This window comes from Podarcis vaucheri, assembly GCF_965113315.1.
Source record: "Podarcis vaucheri genome assembly, chromosome: 12".
Taxonomy (NCBI): domain Eukaryota; kingdom Metazoa; phylum Chordata; class Lepidosauria; order Squamata; family Lacertidae; genus Podarcis; species Podarcis vaucheri.
Genome location: NC_138750.1, coordinates 27,501,337 through 27,524,655, shown reverse-complemented (window position 1 = coordinate 27,524,655; position 23,319 = coordinate 27,501,337). Strand labels below are relative to the sequence as shown.

The following is a 23,319-nucleotide window of genomic DNA, read 5'->3' as shown; positions in this document are numbered from 1 at the left end:
TGCCCATAAAAATACCCCCATAGTAAAAACCACCAGCACCATTATGCAGGATGTGTTATCTGCGTCTGTCTATCTCAAGTGTGTGTGTGTGTGTGTGTGTGTGTGTGTGTGTATGAATGAACTCATTTGGCAAATCCTTCTGTATCCTGCTCACATTTATTTTTCCTCAGGAAAGGAAAGAATGAAATATTTATATGAGAGGCTTCCCAATTTGCTCGCAGATTTATTAAGATATTGACAGACATATTCGGCTAATCGCTGCTGGCGAGATGAGTGAAGGGTTGCTAAATACGTGTTCTATCATCTCTCTCTCCCTCTTTTGCCAAATTCTCTTCCTCAGCAACAAAACACAAATAGAGAAAAAGAACAGCATATCTGAGGGAGGACGGGTGGGTATCTTTCCTAAAAAGAAAGAGGAGGAGGAGGAGGAGGAGGAGGAGGAGGAGGAGGAGGAGGAGAAGAAGAAGAAGAAGAAGAAGAAGAAGAAGAAGAAGAAGAAAGAAGAAGAAGAAGAAGAAGAAGAAGAAGAAGAAGAAGAAGAAGAAGAAGAAGGCATGTGTCTACTTTTGCCTGTTCCTTTTACTCCAGGAAGGTTTATATCCAGGAGGGAGTTTTGTTTTGTTTTTGTTTTTCGGTGATAATGCAGCCGGTCTGCCTTTACTGGTGCGGATTTCTTCTATGCATTAGCATGCATATTTCAGCCACTCCCCCCCTCAAAAAAAATGATACAGTGGGAAATAAAATAAAAACAAACGGACTTTCAGCACCTCTTATTTAAAAAAAAAATAAAATCGAAGAGACTTGGGATGCGGACTCAGGTTTCTTTGTTTCATCCTGGCTTCTTCTTTCTCCTCCCCCGCCCCCGGGGTAAATAAATACCTACCTCTGACTTTATGTGGTGGTGTTGGTGGTGGCGAGAGCGGTGGCATGTGTGTGCGTGTGTGTGTGCGTGTCCGTCCCAGATCTCGGATAAGGCAGCTCCTTAATTTCTAAACACTCGGCCCCCACTAAGCAATAAGAGGACACGCCATTGAGGATGTTGCGCCCTACCCTTCCTTTAAAACGGATCGTAAAACTAGTTTCCTTCCCTCAGACGGGGGAGTTTTGGTAAAGACAGCTTTTACTGCCCTGCTATATTGCACACCATAAACTGGAAGGAGGACAATGAGATTGCCCCGGAAATTCTCCCTTTAGATTATAGAGTTTGGTATCCTGTGTGTACAAAGAGGTTCTCACCAGTTTAAAATTATGCCTGGCCCATATTTCGCAGGGACCCTTCAGAGGGGCACATTTTGGCAACCCATGGGAGGGAAGGGGGGAGGACTCAGCTAAGGGGCCTGAGGAGGCCCGGGTGCAACAGGGGCTGGAGAGAGGTGTTGGTGTACAGTTTTGGAAAGGAAGAACATTATTATCATGAACTCGTCTTCACAATCAGTGATATGGACTGGAGCCGGTCCTGGGCGCGGAGACCGCCCTTCGAGGTTTGCTTTGCTATTCCTGGGAGAGAACAGTCTGGTTGCATCGACAGACGTCTTTGGTTTTCATTCCGCCAAGATCGGTCAAGGCACCAAGATGGCTGTCAAACCCAAAGGAAGAAAATGTGTGTGTTGGGGGGGGGGGAGAGGCGTGTGATGCAAGATTGAGGGGCTACAATAATAATAATACCCCCTTTAAAAAATAACCTTGAAATTTTAAGAAAGAAAGAAAAGCCTCCTGAGAAAAATAAAAGAGGACTAAGAAGTTAGAAGGGAAGGCGAAAGAAAACCTGCCAAAGACGACGAGCCAGATCAAAGAAGCGGAATTAGACGGCATTCGGCCAATAAATTGCTCCTCTGGTGACAACGCAGCCAAGATGCCAGAGGAAAGCAGCAGCAAACAGAACCGACAGTCTAGACTTGGGTATTGATAAGAGCAAGACAGAATTTTATCGATGAGTCTTTAAAGGACACCGTTAAGTGCAACTAGCTTTGAGGCCGAGGTCTGGGAGGATCAAACCGCACACTGCTTTCTTAGACGTGTGCGTGTCTCAGTTCTGCTGGGATTATATAAATATATTTTAAAATCGCGTTTGCCTAAAGTCACTTCTTGGAAACGCTGCTTACATTGAGAAGACCATCACACACACACACACACACACACACACGTTGTCCACGGCCTCCCCTCCAGGAAATAGGGCGTTTTATAATAAAGTCTCAGGACTAACCCTCGCTAAACGGAATGTCCCTTCGCAATGAGCCCCGAATCACGTCCAAAGTATAGACTTCCAGTATAAATAGCAAAAAAAAGAGGGAAAAAATGATTATTCACTTCTAAGCCATGTTTCCTGGACATATTACCGGTACATGAATGCGGAAATTTAATGGTGTCCAGTTTTCGAAGATGCCTCTATTCTCCATCCCACTTAAAAATAAAAATAAAAGATACGTTGGAATGGATACTGCTTAACTATTTAAAGTTTTCCCTAGGTCACTCATTCCATCCAAAGTGCCCTCTCCGCCCCCTTTAAAAAATTGTAACCTGGAAACTGCTGCTTTCTAGGTTTCTCTAAACAAACCTCGTTTAAAAACTACCTCCACCCACAGAATAAAAAGTTAAAAATAACGAGGATGATTTAAAAACACACACACCAACTGGCCATTCTGCAGGGTGGTTTATTTTGGGATCAAGCAAAGAATTTTCTGCAATTTGGACTTGAGGTATTATTCCGCTGTTTCAGCTGCTTTCTTCCTCCTTTATTCCCTCCATTGATCACCCATTGTCCAAATTACTTACAACAAATGTATATATTTGTGTTTGCATTTCACTGTAGCTGAAGCCATTGAGGACAAGCTACATTAAAAGTACACACGAGACAATAAGAATTAACATTAAAAGCTGCCATGACCAGTCCTTCGTTCATATAAACGACATTTTCTACTGGGGATTTGTATTAAGTAGAGTTTATGTAAGTTCCATCCTAAATAAATGCACAATAAATTTCCAGTCTTTTTTAGGAATCCTCCTGGATTCCTACTAAGGAATTACAATGAAATACCTTTGATAATCACATTTAGTGGGAAACGTTTGACTGCTAAACGTTCTTTTTCTTTTTTTGCAGGGAAAAAAGACGCAAACTTAAAGCTTTTCCCCAATAATGCTGTCTTTCTTGGATCTTAATTTCGGTACAGTAGGCACACATTTGTGGTTTAATTGTCTTATTTATTCACAAACATCGAGTCCATTCATCTATCTTCCGTATGTATGTTTGTGTATATGGCTCAATTACTAATCGATGGAGCCGTAGAATTCAGAAGTGAAGGAGAGGTGTGTATATATATACAATATATACTATATATACATAAACACACACACACACACACATATATATATATATGAAAGAGTAAATAAAATGCCGTAAGAGTTCCAGCCTAGATTCGTACAGGCATCTTAGTCATGCGCTGTAGTAGAACTGTTATCATCTGCACTGCATAATTAAACCGGGTCCCACAGAGATGAGATTGCTTAAGAAAGCGAGCGGGAGCCTTTAACTGCCTCAAAGACATCTGGTGAAGGAATTCAGTGGCCGGTAAATAATTTTCAAATTAAATTTTGTTGCCAAGCCACCAACTTAGAGCCTCTGTTTCGGCCCGGCGAAAAGAACGTTGTTTCAGAAAGATTCTGGCTCAGAGCAGAATAGAACCAAAGGCAGGGGATCTTTGGCTGAATAAGAGATTAAGATGGAGCCATCCATATTCAGCATCTCAAAAGCTCGCCCATTGCATTGTGAAAACTCTTTGCTCCTAATAAATACTTTTTTAAAAAATTGATCGGAGCATTTTTTAAAAAATAAAATAAAAAACCCACGTCTAACTGTGTGTTGTTGTTGTTTTTAAATACACACTGAGCATGTTTCTTTAACAACTCCGCCGCGTTTCAATCACCAGCATCCGCATTCCAAGCGCTTTGAGATTCCCGGCTATAAAAATTGCTTATGCGGCCTCAGTATAGCGTAGTGCAGTCCTATACAGGTCTACTCTGAAGTAAGAAGCCTTGCTGCATTCATTGGGGCAGATTCCCAGGTAGATTGCCTAAGCCATGAACGGGTTAATACAAACGATTATATTGTGTGAGAATATCTGCTTTGACTTTGTGCATTATATATCTTTACATTATATATCCGTTATGCATTTTCATTAGTCGATTACAATATACACGGGATGTTTAACCCAAATGCATCTGTATAAGCTTAAACTGTTTAAATATAGTCTCACTGTACATGTGTTTGATACGTGCACTCAGGCGCACGACATATTATTTGCTCTTACTGCGGTCAAATTAACAGTATTCTTGAAGCAGGCTTCAAGCTGAGAGGGGAAAATATAAATCTGTACAGAACTGGCATGATAATACTAATACTAATACTAATAGTTACAGACGGAGAACTTTACCATTGCAGTTATTGACTTTTAAGAGTATTAAATATGGAAACACGAAATACTGAAGCATTAAGGTATTCCTTTTAGTAGTGGGGACATATATAATATCGCCTTTTGTTAATGTCAAATCAGGAGTTTCAAAACCGCATATGCTGCTCCTAGGAAGTCGACATTTTAGAATTTTTTCCATTGGCTTCATGGCGGAAATCGCCCTTGTTTTCGTGGAACAACACTGCCATCTGCTGTTCCGTCCTGGTAACCGCAAGCAATAAAATAGGTGCAGGAATCTGACGAACGTGTAAACATAGCTGATATCTACCCCTGCAAACGCTTCGGTAATCTACTTTGCCATGCAGTAGCAATTATAGAAAAGGTTCCAGCGGTATATTCATTAAAGATAAACGTTCACCTTACAGCCTACATTTCAGAGGGGAAAGGGCTAATAAAAACGAGCTATTTCCGCAGAGCCGCTTTATCTAAAACAGCCAGACAAAACAAATGAAAGGGCTTTTGTAGAAAATCTTAATTGTGGCTGGACAGTTGTAAACTCATTAAGGGCCGAATTCCAGACAGTTTGCAGACCTGCCATTTATTACGCACTTCCAATGCGGATTCTTTGAAGTCCCCACTGTCTGCAACAACAGAGGGCGTCGCAACATCCCAAACCACTGGGACAGGCATTAATTAGAACTCCCCCACCCTTGTTTTTGCAGACAAGAACTGTTTCGCTTTGTGTTAATTTAATGCAATTTACCAGAGATTTCTTTATTTTTAAAAATAAAAATTAAAAAGGCCAACAAAACTCCAAGTGATTTCCCCTGCCTCTCTGGACCTTCGAACATTTTCAAAGCCTGAGATACTGAAGGTTCTTGCCTTCAGCCCTGCAGCATTTTACACCCCATAAACGGTTACAGCAGTCATTTTCTTTTATGGCACACTATGGCTCTGAATTTTCTTAACAGCTTCTTCAGCTAAGACTTGTTAGCTGGAAGTGTGCGGGCTTGTTTGTGCCTTTAAAATAAACTCTTCTGCAATGAGCTACAGAGGAGTCCCTGTTTGGTCTTGTGCACAACTCTGCTCTAACTGGTATATTTTTTTATGGGGGAGGATAATAATTTCAGAGCGGAGAGCCGAGCCTGCCCGAGGCACGACTAAACTCCCAACGCGTCAGAATTCCTTTTATTCTTCATCCGTTCGGAATGCCCACCCCCACTCCATCGCCTGCATGTATTCGTTAAAGTGTTGGTTAATCTCCATCACCAACTCCCCTTTGCCAACCAGCCCGATTTTCTAACCTGAACTTTATAAACAACGACCAAAAAACCTTTCTAGCGTCCATTGTTGCCCGATCAGCCTCCATCTTTGGCTGCGTCAAATGCGGTGTGTTTATTTCGCGGGCGAGAATGCACGGAGGACACAGAAAGCAGCTGGAATGGGTTTTACATTGGGAATGCTTTCTCTATGAAGAGACATGGATGAAATTTCATACTCTATGGATTATTTGCTTCTGGAAGCCAAGCTGTTTTTTTAAAAAAAATGAGAGTTGAAAGGGGGGCGGGTACTGACTAGATTATTCCTGCAAAAGGTCACCGAAATTTTGTCCTGCTGCTTTGGTTTATGTTTATCAATTCCATTATTATTATTATTATTATTATTATTATTATTATTATTATTATTATTATTATTATTATTATTATCATTTCACAGCATCTTAACTAATTAAAGACACCCACACTAGTTACTATCCTTAGTTTCCAGTTCAGGGTTCTTTGCAATCGTTGGATAGCCTGGGCGCAACATGCCTGGCCGAGTTACTCCACTGTCGTCTTCTCCCAGATTCCACTCGCGTTTTCGTTTGGGAGAAGGATTTGCCATGTGAACCATAACTGCTTGGAAGTTAAGTTCCATCAAAATGAGTGGGTCTTCCTTTTGAGTAACCGTGTTAAAGGACCAGTGTTAGGATTTTGATTGCTCTCCAAAGGTAAAGATGGGCAGGTTTTGCCTTCTTAATAATCTTAAAAACAGCACAATATTTTTTTTAAAAGAATCAATATATATTTTATTTAGCAAAAAGTTAAATATCATTCTGGACACAACTATTTGGTCAGTAGGCCATGAGGTAACTATTGCAAAATATACAGTGTAGCTTCTGCATAAACATAACGTCCAGGACTTTTTATTTTTTATGTTAATAATCGATACAAATCTACAATAACCAAAAGGTAGGTTTTTTTAGAGTGTATAATTTATTATCAATAAAATTAAACTTCATTACAATAAGAATCAATTAAATTCGATTAAACTCAAAACGTAAACCATAGGTAGTTACCTTCTTTTTCACATATAGGTATAGCTCCGTTATCTCAAAATTGCTCACGGGTGCAAAAACAAGATTCAAGCTAGCCTGATTATTAAGGGTTTCTTTCTTTAATATATAGATTATGATATATACAACCGACGAAGACTGTACTATATATATATAGATAGATAGATCGATCAGGTGTGCATACGAAAATGACTTGCTTCAAAAGAACTGGGGGGTCCACAAGTCCTTGGCTATCCCAGATCATGCCCCCACTTTTGTGTTTAAAAGCTGGGATAGAAAGAGAGCGAACGAATTGGTTCCCCCCGGGTACAATCCAAGGTTCACTGTCTAATAATGATACAGAAAAAAGGACTCCTTACACTACCGAGCTATACTCTATGCAACCTTTATAATAAACAACCTGAGTTCAAATTGAATCCTAGCTTACACAATCACATCTGGTACAGCACCCAAGCACAAAAAATTGAGTCACAAATATAATTACCACAATAAAACACAGTGTTCAAGTATTAGAGCAGACCTCTCTCTGCCGCGCAAAGAGCAAATAAAATTAACTACGTCGACTAACCTATACAGTCTGTAAAGAATTGTGCATTAAAAAGGTAGTTTCTTTCTTTCTTTTTTTCTTTCTTTCTTTCGTGAAGGACAGGTAGATTTAGACAAGCCAACAGATCAGCCTTCCGAGTTTAATGCCCCCCTTTCCTTTCCTATGATTAGAAAATGATAAATCTGGGTACCTCCATAATAGCACCGGAGCACAGCCATATCTCCCTGCACGCTGGCGAGATACATTCAAGAGCTGAATTGGCCAAGGACAAAACAACAGCAACAACCCCAGGGGGGTGGGAAACCCCAAATAATATTAATAATAATAATAATAACAACAAAACATGAGGCCTGGACACAGTCTCGGGGTATGCTGGGAACAGAAGAGGGGAGGATTGTGTTGCGTTGCGCTGGAAGGGGAGATTTTTGCTGTTTGAAACGTGATTAAACCTGGAAGCCGAGCATCATTCATCCTTCGCTCGGTCTTTGTTGATTTTCTTCATTTTCATCCTCCGGTTCTGAAACCAGATTTTCACTTGTCTCTCGGTTAAATTCAGGAGCCGGGCCACTTCGTACCGTCGGTCCCTGGTGAGATACATGTTGAACAAAAACTCTTTCTCCAGCTCCAGCGTCTGGTGCTTGGTGTAAGGGCACCGTTTTTTCCGAGTGGATCTCGCGTGCAACCAATTCGCGGCCGGGTTGTCTGCAAGGAAAAGGACGCCAAAGAGGGTTAAGTTGGCGAAGGACAGAACCCCGCACCAACACCCCCCCCCCGTACTGCTATTATGACTGCATCTCCACCCCATAGGCACACAAACAGCACCTCCTCCCACCCCCCACCCCCCAAGCCACCACCTTCCTTTTGAAGAGCATGGATGCCCTGATATTGGTGGTTTACGACATTCCTTTCCTTTGGACAGACATACAGGATGGGGTCAGACACAATGGACTCCAAACTGAGACACATGGAAAAGGTCACGTAGAATTACGCGTAGTAAAAAAAGAAAAAGAAAAAGGGAGGGGGGAACCCCACTGGCCACCGCCTCACTTCTTCATAGTGTTTATATAGGGTGTAATTTCAAAGCCTGCTTTTGCTGCTTACCCTCCTCTCAGCCAAGCCCCCTGATTTCTCTCTCTCCTCTCCCCCTCCGAAAAAAAATATATAGGACCGGTGCACAACCCCTGAGAATAAGTGTCATACGGAAAATGTTTCACTTTCCAGTTCTGACCTTCTATTATATAACCACTGGGCGCTTTCAAGGAGATAAGGGAACACACCCACCCGGCCCTCTCTTCGGGCGAAGCCTGGCTTGCTTAGGTAGGAAAACACCCACTCACACATTTGCATTTGGCATTATTTGCCGTGCCTGCACTATTGATCCGCTAGCTCAGTTCTAAAGGCAAGTGAAGGTGTTAGCAACAAGCAAAGGATTGGAATAAACAGTCGCCAAAGAGAGTGCTAAAATGAAGTTAGATAAAACACACACACACATGCACAGTTGTCGTTCTTGGCTTTCCTAGCTCAGTCGTCACAAAGGGATCAGATTCACATCCAATGTTTTGTTTTTCCTCGCCTCTCCCAAGTAACTTGGGTTGTGCGCGACCACCACCCTCTCACGCCGCCCCCCCTTACACCGCCCGGCTCTCTCCTCCCATCCCCCCCAATGTGGCTTTGTAGCTGAAGCGTGCGCCCAGGAAAACACGCTGGTGACGCGCCCCTGCACACTGTTGCGACAGGGAGGTCATGCTGGACTTTGCTGGCACCTTGACGCTGAGAAACACACACAGACCTAGCTGGCTGCATAGACCGTGAACCTACAAAGACTGTGGCACCAAATATGTACATACACGCGTATATGCATGCGCAACCATCTTCCCGTTTTACGCACACAATTCTACACACAGAGAGATAGAGAGAAGCTCAGTGGTGCCGCTGGACGTTCTTCTATGACCACAGAAGCCCCCACCCAGTCACCCACCCAGCAGCCATTGCCGCATAGCTCGCGGTAGACGGTGGCTCTCGACACCCAGCCCCCTACCCACCCGCCCACCCTCCTCCCGCCCAAGCCCAGGCGGATGGCACTTACTTGGGTCGATCTGGGGCTTGTCTCCGTTCGCCTCGCTCTCGCCATTGTTTTCCGAGAACGCGCCGTCGTTGCCTTGCTTATCCCTATCAGCTGGAGGAGAACCACAAGCATAGTCAGTCAGAGAGAGCGCGTGCGTGTCAAAGGTGGTACAGTCACCCCTCCTGGCCGTGAGCGGTTCAGGTTTAATGCCGTAATGCCTGCTGGCCGGCAAGCCCGGGAAAGACAAGGAGCCCGGCATGGGCTCCAGCCACGAGCGCATGTACCTGCCGTCGGGCGCTGCCATTGGTGCCTGGTGATGCACGTACGGGTGGTACACGGTGGGCACATTGTTAGCGCTCGGCGGGTGCACGGCGTTCCAGGAAGTGCTGAAGACGGAGGTTTTCGACTGAAAGCTGCACGGGGTGAACTCGGGGTGGTCTCCAAGGGTCGCCTGCCTGGCCGGCTGACCTAGAGAAGCCGAGCCATAGCGGGACTGCACCAGCTCCTCGCTGTCGTGGATGAGGAAAGAGTCCACGTAGTAGTTGCTGAGCGTCCCCGAAGAAGACATAGCCATCCAAGCCAAGCCCCAGCCCCAGCCCCAGTGCAAAAAAAGGAGAGGCAAGACCTGGCGAAATTATGAAACTGCAGATTTCATGTAACAACTTGGTCCTCACGAAGAAGTACAGTCACCTAATAAGTTGAAGGCTGCCTGTCAGCCCATTGGCTGCCTCGCGTCACATGGCCGGGCAGCAGAACAATAAAGTATAAATCAGTCCGCAGGCTATTAATGGGTCAGTGTTTTCCCGTCATCATTTTTATAGCAAAGCCATATGTTTTTATGCAAAGGGATAGACGACTTGTACGGCAATATTTGTTTTAATTGTGGCTGATCGAGATTAAAAGATCAGAATTTTGGGTATGGCCACCTTTCTAAAGCGGACTATTTTATATCATAATTAATCATCCCATCAATGGTCCGTGTTCCTTGCAAAAAAAAAAAAAAAACACCAAGTCTCTCTCTCTCTCTCACACACACACACACACACACACATACACACACACATACTCACTCACTCACGCTCACACACACACAAAGACAGGCTACCCTCCTTGTGATCGGAGACCTTCACATAAAATTATACAATAATTGAAGCAATAAAAAAGCAAAATAACATTGGCGGCATACTGTATTTAAATATATATTTATTATATTTCATAAGGAGTTATTGTTTCGGGAGCCACGGGGTTGTTATTAAGTCAGTAACTACGAGCATATTCATTTGCATCGCTGTGTTTCACAGCAGTAAAAATTTACGAGTGCCTGGAAAGGTTAAATTATACTATTGTGTTTAGTTTGGGAACTCACTGTAAATAATACTGTGCCGTTGAGTTCAGAGCTAACTGGGGCTGGCAGGGAAAAGTCAAATCCAACACGATTCCCCTTTCCAAAAGGGAATCTGCCCACCGCCGAACAGAGCAGGAGGATAACTGGGGTTGGGGGCGAGAGATCTCAAATCGATATCGAAATTTGCATCTTTATCTGCACCTCCGATCCCACAACTAGGAATCCAAAACACCCACCTTCTGGCTCCTCAGTAATCTCTTTCTCTTCTCTCTCCCTCCCCTCACCCCCAGCACAGCCCCCGAAATAATTCCAGCAGCAGAATAAGGCAAGGAACCGCAGACACATTTAAATTCTGCCACAAGTACTAGCTTAACGTGCAGGTGTGGGAGACAATTACCCTTCTTGCTGTTTTTCTTTTAAATAATATTGTGACATTTTATCAAGAAGTTGTTTGATGCCCTGTTCTTGGATGCAGGTTTGACAACTAGATAACCTTTATATTTTATTTTATTTTATTTTGGTAAAAGGAAGAGACCAAGTCAAGAGGAGGAATGCAGAAGAGAACTTTTATGCGGGAGAAAAACTGAGCGGACACATCCCCCTCGATCAAGTTGACTGCGGCGGGATCCACGGCCACTGGGCATTTTATCCCTTCTGTCTCTCTCTCTCTCTCTGAAGTGTAACTACACATTCTGTCAAGAACCGGATAAAGCACAGCTATGTTGGAGACTGTGAGTGTGTGAGACTGTGTGTGTGTGTGTGTGTGTGTGTGTCTGTGGGTGGGGAAGGAATACACACACACACACACACACACACACACTATATACACACACTCACACTCACACACTCTTCATGACGATTAATTCCTAAGCATGCATGAAAGCAAAATAGGAGCAAAAATCCTGTCTGTCGCCTGCCTTTAAAGGGGCACCCTCTTTCGCCCTTGCATTTTTATGCAGTATCCCCGCTGGAAGATCGCATTCCCGAGCCGTCGGATTTGAGGGGCAAATAGTTATTTACTCTCTGGCACGTTCTTATATGGCTTCTGTAAGCGGCGGAGGGTTACCGCCGTCTAGGAAAAACAAGGAGAAGGTGATACGGTCTCAGATCAAGTCCAGTGTTGTGGATTAAAGTTATGACTAAATGGTGGATTGTCGGTGACATTTGCATTCATTGTCTTTCTCCGGAGGATTTCTAAACGTCTCTCTCCCCCCCCCCCCTATTTATTTCTCTTTCTTTCTTTCTTTTTTTCTTTCTTTCTTTGGAAAGAAATGCTGTGTTCTGCTACTGGGAGGAGGGGGAAGAGAATAAGGATCTCTGTATTTTATTTTATTATTTTATTTTTTTTAACTCTTCGTCAGGCTAGAGACGGGGCAAATAGCAAGGAAACCGCGTGCTAATGAAATTCGTCTGTGAATATTGTGAGCGCAAAAAGTATGGTTCTCATTAGCTTTACATCACGTCAGCGTTCTTTTCCCCTTTCATACTTCTCCAATAGCTGAGTCTTGAGAAAAACTTAAATTAGCAGTCAGTTCTCTTTTTTTGACATAAGGTCCCGAGATTACAAGAAACAATTAATATTTCACAGATCCTCAGCAGAAACAATTTCGCAGGGGCGTTGCTGGAAATCTCTTCCCATGCCTCAACAAAGCCATTTCTTTTTTTAAAAAAATGTAGACAAATGTCTTCCTATGTAATTACAGCTAAAGTATGTGATCGCCTTAGTGCGATATCCTCAACAGGAGAGAAGAGGAAAATATTATTATTAGTCGGTTTCTCTCCTGGAAAGACGGAAGTCTTACGTCATTTTTGTTTAAAATCGAGAGTCAGCTGTTGTGAAATATGCTGGCAGAACTTCCTTCCTCCTCGAAGGAGAAAAATAATCTTAACAGCAGGATTCCTAAATGTTTTTATGACTTTTTGGGGTTTCGGAGGCGGTAGTGACTTTTCATTCCGGATTAAGCCTTTGAGAGTGGGAAACAACGGGAATGATCCAGCTGCAATCCCCGGCACTTACTACAGAGTAAGTCCCATTAAAGCTCAGTGGGACTTACTTCTGGGTAAAATTGCAGTCTAAAACTGCAGTCTCTTTACCCAGTTACCTAGAAGCGCCATTGAACTCAGTGGGACTTACTTTTGAGTAGACATGTAGAAATTTGAAATGTAAGGCTCGCGTTACAATAAAGGACTAAACATTTCAGAGTTCCCTTAAAAAAGCTGGCTGCTGAACCATTAAAATTAAAGAATTTAAAGATGATTTGTTACATCCACCTTCGAAATGATAGAAAAGGATAAATACAAAGTACTTCGCCATTTTCTTCATTTGGTGCACATATTGTATTTTCAGTATAAACAGGAATCTTTTTTTTTAATAGCTCGGCTTTGTAGCACCTATAGCTGACTTCCATTTAGTGACAAATAATATGAAAATGGAGAAAGCCTCCTCATTAGCCGAATTCCTGCTTTCTTTGAACTGTTAATTAGCTCCAATGAAATAGGCTTCGGGTTGGAATAAGGCGGCTACCAGTCTTTGGACATTACCCTGAACACATAAATTTGGGACTTACTCCCGAGTAAGTGTGTGCAGAACGGTAGCCGTGACATATAAACAACCCATATACACTGTCTCGCCCATTTCGGGAAATTTTCGCCCAGGTTAAAAAATGTTATACTGATCTCAACAGTATTTATTTCAAGTTAGTGTGCATATATGGTCGCAGCTTCAGAGTTTTAATAACTATATCTGGTTACACACACACACACACACACACACATTATTAGGTTTTAACCCTTGAATCTGCCTACCAGACAGATCAAAGGAAAAATAAAAACGCCGTTTAAGGGTTATAACTGTGTGCTCGCACTTTATTTACTTATTTTACACAGAGTCTGAAGTAATCAGTATGTTCCTAAACATATCTAAGCAATATAATTGAATAATGTTTCTCTCTCTCCTCCCCCCACATATAGTCCACCCCCTTCTCCCTCTCATTCATGCAAACATATATATGTGTGTACACACAGAGACATATAGAGATTTCTCTTTTTAGAAAGAAAGAAAGAAAGAAAGAAAGAAAGAAAGAAAGAAAGAAAAGTAGTCCTAATAGGATTTGGATAATATTCTGTAGGAGGTAATGTATTGCGCACTGATATGGAGCATTCCGGGTTCTTGGGTTTGTCTGTTTTGTTGTGTTTTTAGCTTTTAAATAAGCTTTGCTTGAGATAAGTGACCACACAATCATAGAATGATTCAGAAGAAGCACAGACTTCATACAGAAGGCTGGCCATGGTAGCTGCTTGCATACAGCAATGCCTTCTTTCTGTGTTCATGTGGTGGGAACATGTACGTCCTCTAGATCCAAGCCGTAGGCACGTGCATTCGTGCAAACACAGACACATACATAACCACACAATGTCCATATTATAAGCAGCAATGCCCCCGAAGCACTTATCGTGTGAACTTGCCATTTAAATTATTCAACCGTGGCAAAGGCTCCCCCCAAAATTGACGGGACGGTGTGTGTTTGTGGGAGGCAGAATTAAACAAATCTGATTTCTCCAGCCTTTTTAATTGTTCTCTGAAACGTTCGGAAACTTGAAGGGTGGGGGAGGGGGAAAAAAGAATATAAAGGATATTCCCGTGCGTTTCCCAATACCCACGCACCCGTACCCACCGCAGGACATGGAAGGGAGAGGTCTTGTTCATTTACAATAGCTGTAAACAATGTGTGTATCCGGTGTAAACAAGGCGCTGCCGCTCCTTCGCCTCTCGCTGGGCTGCTGCGCATGAAAGGCAAAGCGACAGCACAGCGCAGCCTCGAGCCCAAGCGAGGTCGCTGTTGCTTATTCCCCCTCATTGGAATGCAGGCGCCCGGACACACTCCAATAATGATCGTAACCGAGGCCTTGTGAGCTACGGAGAAATCCTTGGGGTCCCCCCTCCCGAGTTTTCCTGCCTCCCCGGGCTCCCTCTTTCCGCCCCTTATGCCCTTAGGGTCTGCATTCCCTGCAGACATTGGAAGGACTGTTCTAGCTTCGGGGTGGGGGGAGAAACAGCGGAGAGAAAACAGAGTGATTCTGAAGGCCACTACTGTAAGTAAAGGGAGAGCAAGGGCTGTGTGTGTGTGTGTGTGTGTGTGTGTGTGTGTTTGCGCAAACGGGCCGGCGGCGAGACCTCATAACACAATATAGCTCAATAAAATATAATGAGATAGAACCAGTAAGCAGGGATGGAAATTGCTACCAGATTCTCTCTCTTTACAGCGGAGTAACTGAAACACACCCAATACATAGGGAGGAAAACACCAGGGCAACAGACATTTTTGCGAATAATGCGAATAATATCACCAGCAACAATAATCAAAGTATCCATTGATACGGATTAGACAATAAAATCTGGACATTCCTAAACTGGCAGAGTGCACCTGACCTTGAAGGAAACCTGCATGAGAAAACCCGAAGACAACCGATCCTAGCTAAGCTTGAAGGTCTCCTTCAATAGCGCCTTGAAACATTTCCCCCCTCTTCCAACTTGGCTGAAATGGATTAATTGAGGCGGCTGGAAAGGCGCGGGGTTTTTCGGCGCGCAGAAGGCAAACCAATGGCATTGGGACTTAACGCCTGCCGAGGAAAGGTAGCTTGCCATATTTCTTCGGTAAAAGGCGGTATTATTAGTATTGTATCGCTATTGCTACGGAAGGACTCCGGCGCTTATTCTTATTCTTATTAGACCCGGTTGATGATTTCAAACTGAAGTAATTAAGGCAGTTTCGTGCTGTAGAGAGAGATTGAGATCCAGCCCCAACAACATGAAACTACCTAAACCACCGACCAGTTCTCAGGCTCCTAATTAAGAGGGCTCCCCACTGCCGCTTTCCTTAGGAAACAGGATCCCGCTTCGAATAAATATGGAGAGACACCAATGCCCCAAAGAAACAGATTCCGAGCGGGTGGGGTGGGGAAAGCCCCCTCCCCCCAAAAAAACCGAACAGCAACAAGACCTCACCCTTCCCACCGCTCCCCTCCGCCCTCTCCACCAAAGTCTCCATCTCCGTCTACAAACTTTCCACATTCTTGTGTGTTTTTTTAAAAAATGAAGTTCTTTCTCTTCTTCTGGACCCGCCAAATCATTGTTCCCCCTCTGTAGTCACTCCGTTTAATCTTACTCTCCACGTTCCATCATAGTTCTCTAACTTAGCCACGGATCGAATTAGGTATGAATGCCTTTTTAAAATGCAACTTAGAGAAGGGGGCAGCGGGGCCAGGGAGGCCTCGAGAGGCAAGAATCCTTGTATACATAGGCTATCGAAGACGATCAAGATGCGCGGGTTCAAAGTCTGGAAAAAGAAATGGCTACACAGCCCTTTCAGGCTCCCATCACCACCGCCTCCACTCCCCCCCCCTTCCAATCTCCCCCTCTCTCTTCCCTCCCCACCCGATTCGCCTTTGTCTGGATTCTGGAGCTGATCAACGTGCAATGATACAGAACCTTAATGCCAAAACATTCTCCGCTTAAGCGCATCCGCAAGCAGGCAGGTAGCGAAGGGAGGAATAAACATGGCGGAAAAGCTGATCGATCAAGGAGAACAAGGCTCAAGATCCTCGTTCCCACGTGCTCACCTTTTCAGAATCGCCTTTTTGTGTATGTGGGGGCATCTAGGTTTTCCTCTGGAGTTGAAAAGAGCTCCGAGCGTCTAGTGGGGTAGTTTTGTTTGGTTTAAAATAAAAATAAAAAATAATAATAGTGGATCCTTCCTCGTGAGTTAACCACCGAGTTATTTTAATAAAATAAATAAATAAAGAGAAGCCCAAGTCCTCTAACTTCGCAAATAAGCAGCCCTTGGCTTCCTCTGCCTGTGCAGTCCCTCAGTCAACTAAAACCACTCGTCCAAGACAGCAACAATCCAGATATACTAGCAAGTCATAAAACTGAACAAAAGCCGACAAACCTTACAGCACCATTGCTATATGGCCCAGACAAATTACGACCGTCTAGGTAATATTTAAATAGATTCCTAAAGTAATTGCAGGGGGTTCGGGCAAACTATTCCTGTTGTAAAAGTTCTTGGAGATCTGAAAGTAGGACCATGAGAATAAACAGTCACAAACGAGGTTTTTTTTTTTTTTTTTTTTAAGAGGGTGGTTCATTCCATGCCTTTTATTCTTCTTCCAAGAGAAACATAAACAGCACCTCCATTTTGTCCTGTGTTTTTGTTTTTTTGTTTTGCTTTACTTCCACGCAGGGCAGCATTACAATTCATTGGTTTTAAGGTAAGGAGGGGATGGACGAGAGATAGAGCTAACATCGAGAATAACGCTATAGAATGCTTTGCTTGCAACAGTATCGGCATTTTAATAATATTAATAATATTAATATTAATAGACATTTATACATATTCTGTATTCATAGATATTTTTTCTTTTTTTAAAAAAAAACTTCTCTTTGCACTACACGCTTGACCTTTTCAACGCATGTAACTTCACAGTATCAAGGAAACCAGGGGGGAAACTTTCACCTCCTTTGCTGTCCCCCACAGTCAAGTCAGGGGAAAAATTCATCTGGTGGTCCAATATACATAGAATAACACACCTCTCCGTGGACAAAGTCGTTTCTCCTCTCCAAAGCGGGGAGATTTCTTCCTTCCTTCCTTTCATGTGCTTGCCAAGCGTAACTAGCGGTAACCCAAAGGTATCCAAAGCAAAAACTACCTCAAGTCATTACCTACAACCAGAAAGTGTAAGATTTTAGCCAATAAAGCAGACAAAGACTTTCCTCTCTCCTTTGGGGGGGGGGAGGAGGAGGGGGAAGAGGTCTCATTTTCGTGGCAATTTAAAAAGTTGCAATATTAAATATGGATTTTTGGGTACGCGGGGGATTGGGCACAAACATATAAGTGCGCCAGCCTTGGCTCCTGACACCATATTCTATAACCTGATTTTATCTGGATCGGCTAGACGCATGCTTCCTATTAAGCAGCGGCGTGGCCAGATTTTAATTATTCAAAACCATCCTCGGCTCAGATCCAAAACACCAGCTACCATTACAGTGGGGTGGGAAGTTGCCTTCAGTCTTATTTGGCTCAATTTTCTGAAAATGGAGTTTGGGAGAAGGGTGTTGAGAGGGGGGGGGGACAATAGGCATCTAGGGTTCTGAAAACCATTCCCCCCCCTCAGCGTCAGACTTTCCAGACCGGGCATTGACTGAGGGCAGCAGCGGACATGGATGGGGTAGTGTGCATCAGTTATGGCTTCATCCCAACGAAATCAATTACCAAGAGGCCATGGAGAGGCTGAGGATGTAATTGAAAGGCTCGGACGCACACAGGTGCGAGTAGCTAGAGGCTTAGGGGGTGGGGAGGAGACTCGTGGGGGGGGGTGGAACCGTCCTAGCTGTTCAGACCGACAAGATGCGTGCCTAGGGTTCATCAGGAGAAATTGAAGTTGGCTGTGAGCTCCCGGATTCGATTCTCCCTGTTCATTTTCTTCAGTTTCATCCTGCGGTTCTGAAACCAGATTTTGACTTGTCTGTCTGTTAGGTGGACTGTGCGGCTGATCTCTAGGCGACGCTCACGAGTCAGGTACATGTTGAACAGAAACTCCTTTTCCAGCTCGAGAGTTTGGTGCTTGGTGTAAGGGCACCGCTTCTTCCTGCCACTTTTTGCGGTGAGCCAACTGGCTGCGTTCTCTCCTTTGGAATTGCCTAGTTTTAAGGGGGGGGGGATAAGGAAAAAAAAGGGAAGGTTACCAGAACGACACCAGGAAAACTTGGGCGGCGTAGCGGGGCTGGGCTGGGGAACGCTTCCGTACTTAGTACCGAATATAAATTTGAGAAGGGCACTCTGGCCTTCCTTCAGGGTTCGGGTCCCTCTTAAATTGGGAGCCCCAAAGGAGAGCGAGCATTGCAACACACTCCCTGACTTTGCCGCATCTCGCTGGTCTGAGAGATTGGATCGCTTTTGGAGTTGACACCGATGCGCACAAATGCCTTTGGCAGTGGCGTCTTGCAGGGTTTTGCCTCTGCTTCAGTCCTGGCCGTTTGTTCTCAAAACACTCGTTGCGAGACCGCCCCCTGCTCCCTCCCCTAAATCCAGATTATTTGAAAATGTGGTCGACGCTGCCGAAGCGCTCGATTAAAAAAAGAAGGAGCCCTGGGTGGCTGCTTTTTTATTGGGGGTGGGGTCGTTTTCGAATTGTTATGCCTAATATTTCTGGCGAATGAGGGCTGCAATCCCATCTAAACTACTCCGCACACCCTTGCAGAGCATGTTCGCTCAGAAGTAAGTCCCACTGTGTTCAGTGCGGCTTACTCCCCGGTAAGCAGGTATAGGAATGTTGCGTTACTGCGAATCAAGCTCGTTCAATTCAGTGGTGCAGCAAACAAGCAAGCATAAGAACGGGCTGTGCGTTTCCAAATTCAAATTAAATCTAAGCCGTTGGGCAGTTTAGCGCTGAGATGCTTCCTACAAGCACACACTGATGATGCACGTTGTTTTTTTTAAAGCACATATGCATTTCTCTTTATTTTTTGGAAGTACATGTAGCTGGAGGTGGGATTGGGGCGGGAAATCCAACTCTCTCTGTGTGCATTTAGATAACGATATGCATATGCATATATGTGTGCACACACGTAACATGCTTCATTGCATCCTGTTTCAGAATTGTGGGAGAAACAACAACTGTAAGCTTACCCTGCGGAGTTCCCGGCTTTATTATTATTATTATTTTATTATTCCCTTTAATGGCATCATGAAATAGAAAATTCTTCTGCAAAAGCCACTCGCCATCCCCGCGCGTTGAAATGAATGACTGAGCACCGACCAGGAACTCTGGCATTCTTGTACAGCTCCCATTCATTCCAGTGACCCTGCGTATATATTACAATACAGAAGCCTTGTGGCGCTCTGGAGAGCCTCTCGCAGCGCAGTCTCCAGCAGTCTAATTTGATAGTGCTTCGTAGAAGAGAATTTTAACCCAGCTGCCTTTTTTTTTTTTTTTTTAAGGCATCCAGGATCGTAAACTAGAACTTAGCCTGTTAATGGGCTTATTTATTGGCGCTGGCCCCTTGCTTACTTTGGACGCTTTACAAACATCTATGTTATCTCTGCAGTCACCTCAGCATCACTTGAGGCGGGGAAATACAGAGCTGTATTTATCTCTTTTTCCTTTTCTTCCTATTTTGTCTCTTTTCAAGCCCTTTGCCTTTAGGATTTTACCCATACTCAGCTTTTCTTTTCTTTTTGCATGGCTCATAAACTCGAAGGGGTGGATATATCAATATTTATTTATTTATTTATTTATCTTTACAGCATCCCAGCGTCCAGATATGAATGGCAGCTCAGCTAAGCCGCTCTATGAATGGCCATTTTGGCCAGCGAAGGGGGCTTCCAGTATTCTGGGAGATTCTCACCCCCTTATCGCATCCCACCCCTCCTGGTTTTTGTGGCAACGGGGCCGGCTGCCGTGCGCTGGGGCGGGGGAGCTAGGCGGGTAGAGAGTAGTGCATTTATTTATTTTATTTTATTGCTTACCTAGCGTTTCCTTCTCTGGAGAGGGCTTGCTGTTCTCTGAAGGAGCCGGGGAGAGTTCTTCGGGGGCCGAAGAGGAAGCTTGTCCTTCTTCCTCACCCCTTTGGGCCACGCAAGCCAAGGTGCTGGGCGGGGATGAATCCTCGCTGTCTTTCCTCCCCGGATCCGGCGGTGGGACTGCAGGAGTCAACGCTGGCGGAGTTTCAAAGCGCACTTGAGGTTGCGGGGCGAACTGGGGAGGAACCACCATCCGCCCCGGATGGTGCTGCTGCTGCTGCTGCTGCTGCTGTTGGTGATGATGTTGGTGGTGGTGGTTGCTGTTGTTGCTGTAGCTGCTGCCATTGCTGCTGCCGCTGCTCTTGCTGGTGCCGTAGGCTTGAGACAAGCGGAAGTAGCCTGGGACGGGCACCCCGGCGGCTGTCACGTTGTTCATGGAGCAGACCTCCGAGCTCAGCCTTGGGAAAACGGACAAGTCGGTGGCCGCCGCCTCTTTGGTGCCCTTCTCGGAGTCATAGAGACAGTAGGAGCTCTCCTCTTTGATGTTGGGAGCGAAGGAGCAGGAGGTCGCCTGCGGGCTCTCGTGCTCTTCCAGGCGGCAGGACCTGGGGGGATCTAACCAGACTTCCATCCCTGACATGTAGGCGTGAGAAGCCGGAGCCACGCTTGGAGAAGGGCCTTCATTGCGTTTGCTCAGGACCGGGAAAAGCCCGTAGCTTTGCAGCCCATAGGACAGATCCGACGCCTGTGGCAGGTAGACACCGCTGTTGTTGGGATAGTAGCCGCCGCCTCCTCCGCCTCCTCCTCCTCCAACTCCTCCGCCGCCCCCGCCTCCGCCTCCTCCGCCTTCCCCTCTGCTTGAGGCTGAGCTGATCAAGGAGTCCACCAAAAAAGAGTTTGCAGCGGGGCTCTCCGAGCATGCCATGGCCGTGGTGGAATAATTTGGCGAAGAGAGCAGATAGCCCTTTCTGGCTGACATTTCTTGTGCAAAACATGCTGGATATGATTAGAGATACCCCCGCGCCACGGCGAGTGCGTGCAGCCAATGGAATCCCAGCCCTCGCCAGCAACCCCTCCCCGTTTGGTTTCGTAGGCAATGAGCTGCTCTCAGGTCCACTGCTGAATTTTATATATATGTGTGTGTATGTGTGTGTGTGTGTAATCGATGGTGCCACATAGCTGCCCTTGCCTAGGTACCCGGGGTACAATTGATGTTGCCACATATAGGCTGTCTTTTGCCTGCGTGTGAGCAAAGGAGGGGGAAAGGCGCGCGTGGGCTCTCGCGCACACGGAGGAGAAAGGGGAGACAAACAATAGAAAACAATTTGCCCCGATTTTAATGCAACCCATAATTTAGCCAGGCTTCCTCTTTAAGTATATGCGCTAATATAAAATTGCAAAGGAGCATATTAAGCGTTCAGGTCGTAAAGCGAGCTGTAAGTGAACCTTTCAACATCCCAACTCCTCTCTCTCTTTCTGCCACCTCGCCACCAACATTCCCCCCTCCCCCTTTTGCTCTCCCAGTCCCATCTCATACAGCCCATGGCTGTGATGAAATTATTAAAACCTCAGTATTTATTGTCAAGCCCTGGGACACGCTTTTGCTTACCTATTTTTAGTGGCGGTGATTATGGCATCATGGGCCACTGGAAGTTCTAAACCAGTCTGACCTCCTCACTAGCACCGAAGGCTTACGGACATCATAAAGTCACCCAATGTCTCCTCAAGATGACAACGACACTAATGAAGAAAATTCTCAAGCCTGGCTCCCATCTTTGAATATTGGCCTATACGTGTTTTACGCGGAAGCAAGTCCCACTGTGTTCAGTGTGGGATGGGTGGGTTTACTTTCAGCTAAGTGTACATATAGAAATACCGGCTCAGAAGTGAACCCCCGCCTGGCAGAGAGGCTGAGGAGCGCCACTGTGAAATATTCCTGTCTAGCGCCGCAGAAGCAACAGTAACAATATGAGTCCATCTTTGTTGACCCAGCAAGCAAGCATTGCATCGAAGTTTTCCGTATCTGGTCTTAAACTAACATGCGAAGCAGAAATATCTGGTGTGCCTTGTAGGGACGAGGATAGCAAAAGGTCTCACAGAACGTGGATGCGAGATATCCTCAGATTAACATTAAATTCTAATGGTTAGTGTTCGGAATTGTTTCTTTTCCCCCCAAGGGGGAGTATAATAATAATCGCACACCCACTATAGATTCAAAAGTGCGCCACAAGCAAATTATCTCAAAATATCCTCATTCTCAACCCATAAAAGGCTAAAAAGGACTGTCAGACAAAACTGTGTAGCCAGTTCGTAATTGTGGTAGACAACTAGCAGACAAGAGAGTGAGCCCGTCAGACGGGGGCAGATAGACAGATTTTTTAATTGGGGGGGGGAGAGAGAGAGAGCGAAAGAATGGCTCCACTTCTCTCTCTGCCTCTCTGTCTCTCATGTTCTTGGCACGCGTTGTTTGGAAATAATAAAAACTTGAGAGAAATAACATCTCTTATTGCCCATGGAGTCTTTTAGAATTATTATTTTTTAAGAAAATAAAACAAATATTTGTTTAACTTTTTTTTTTTAGGTTACAAATCCCTGCGTTAAGTATCTCTTCTTCCAAACCGCCCCAGCTGGTAGGATTTAAATGATCGCCTGTCTCTGCTCCCAAGCGAGTAGGAATATTCTTTTGAACAATTCAATATTGTGCTGTAAATCTTCTGCTCGGTTCCGTTTTGGCACCCACTCCCTCGTCCATAAAGCCCTCAAAAGCGCTAAGAATGCCAAGGGAATCGGGAGGCAAAGGCGCTGCCTTATTTTCCTGACCAAGCCTTCGGTGTAGTGAGTGCAGCAGAGAGGGTGGCTTTCAGATATACCCTCTCTCTCTGGCACGGCTTACCCTTGGCTTTCATACAATGCAGGGCGAGTCCTGCAAAATGCTCATATGCCACTCCGCACATTTCCCCCTTTCCACGGAGGGCTGGTTTTGCCTACAAAAGTGGGGAAATTCCCTCCCTTTCTTCTGGGATTCCCCTCCGCTTAGCTTCTAAAAGATTCAGAAGACAGCAGGACACAGAACGCGAGTTTTCTCCTAGGCAAGTTAACG

The 23,319-nt window shown here is 44.9% G+C and overlaps 2 protein-coding genes across 2 annotated transcripts; both read right to left on the bottom strand.

The window, feature by feature from the left end:
* Positions 1–6,447: 6,447 nt before the first annotated feature.
* Positions 6,448–10,062, bottom strand: HOXA9 (homeobox A9). The gene is made up of 2 exons (XM_082193547.1): positions 9,375–10,062; positions 6,448–7,990 (listed from the first exon to the last, which is right to left on the bottom strand). The coding sequence occupies exons 1-2, from the start codon at positions 9,925–9,927 to the stop codon at positions 7,752–7,754; spliced, it is 792 nt and encodes a 263-aa protein (XP_082049673.1). The 5' UTR covers positions 9,928–10,062; the 3' UTR covers positions 6,448–7,751.
* Positions 10,063–16,903: 6,841 nt separating this feature from the next.
* Positions 16,904–22,037, bottom strand: HOXA10 (homeobox A10). Its single transcript, XM_082193515.1, has 2 exons — positions 20,226–22,037; positions 16,904–18,397 (listed from the first exon to the last, which is right to left on the bottom strand). Exons 1-2 carry the CDS (start codon positions 21,196–21,198, stop codon positions 18,123–18,125), a joined length of 1,248 nt encoding a protein of 415 aa, XP_082049641.1. The 5' UTR covers positions 21,199–22,037; the 3' UTR covers positions 16,904–18,122.
* Positions 22,038–23,319: the final 1,282 nt, after the last annotated feature.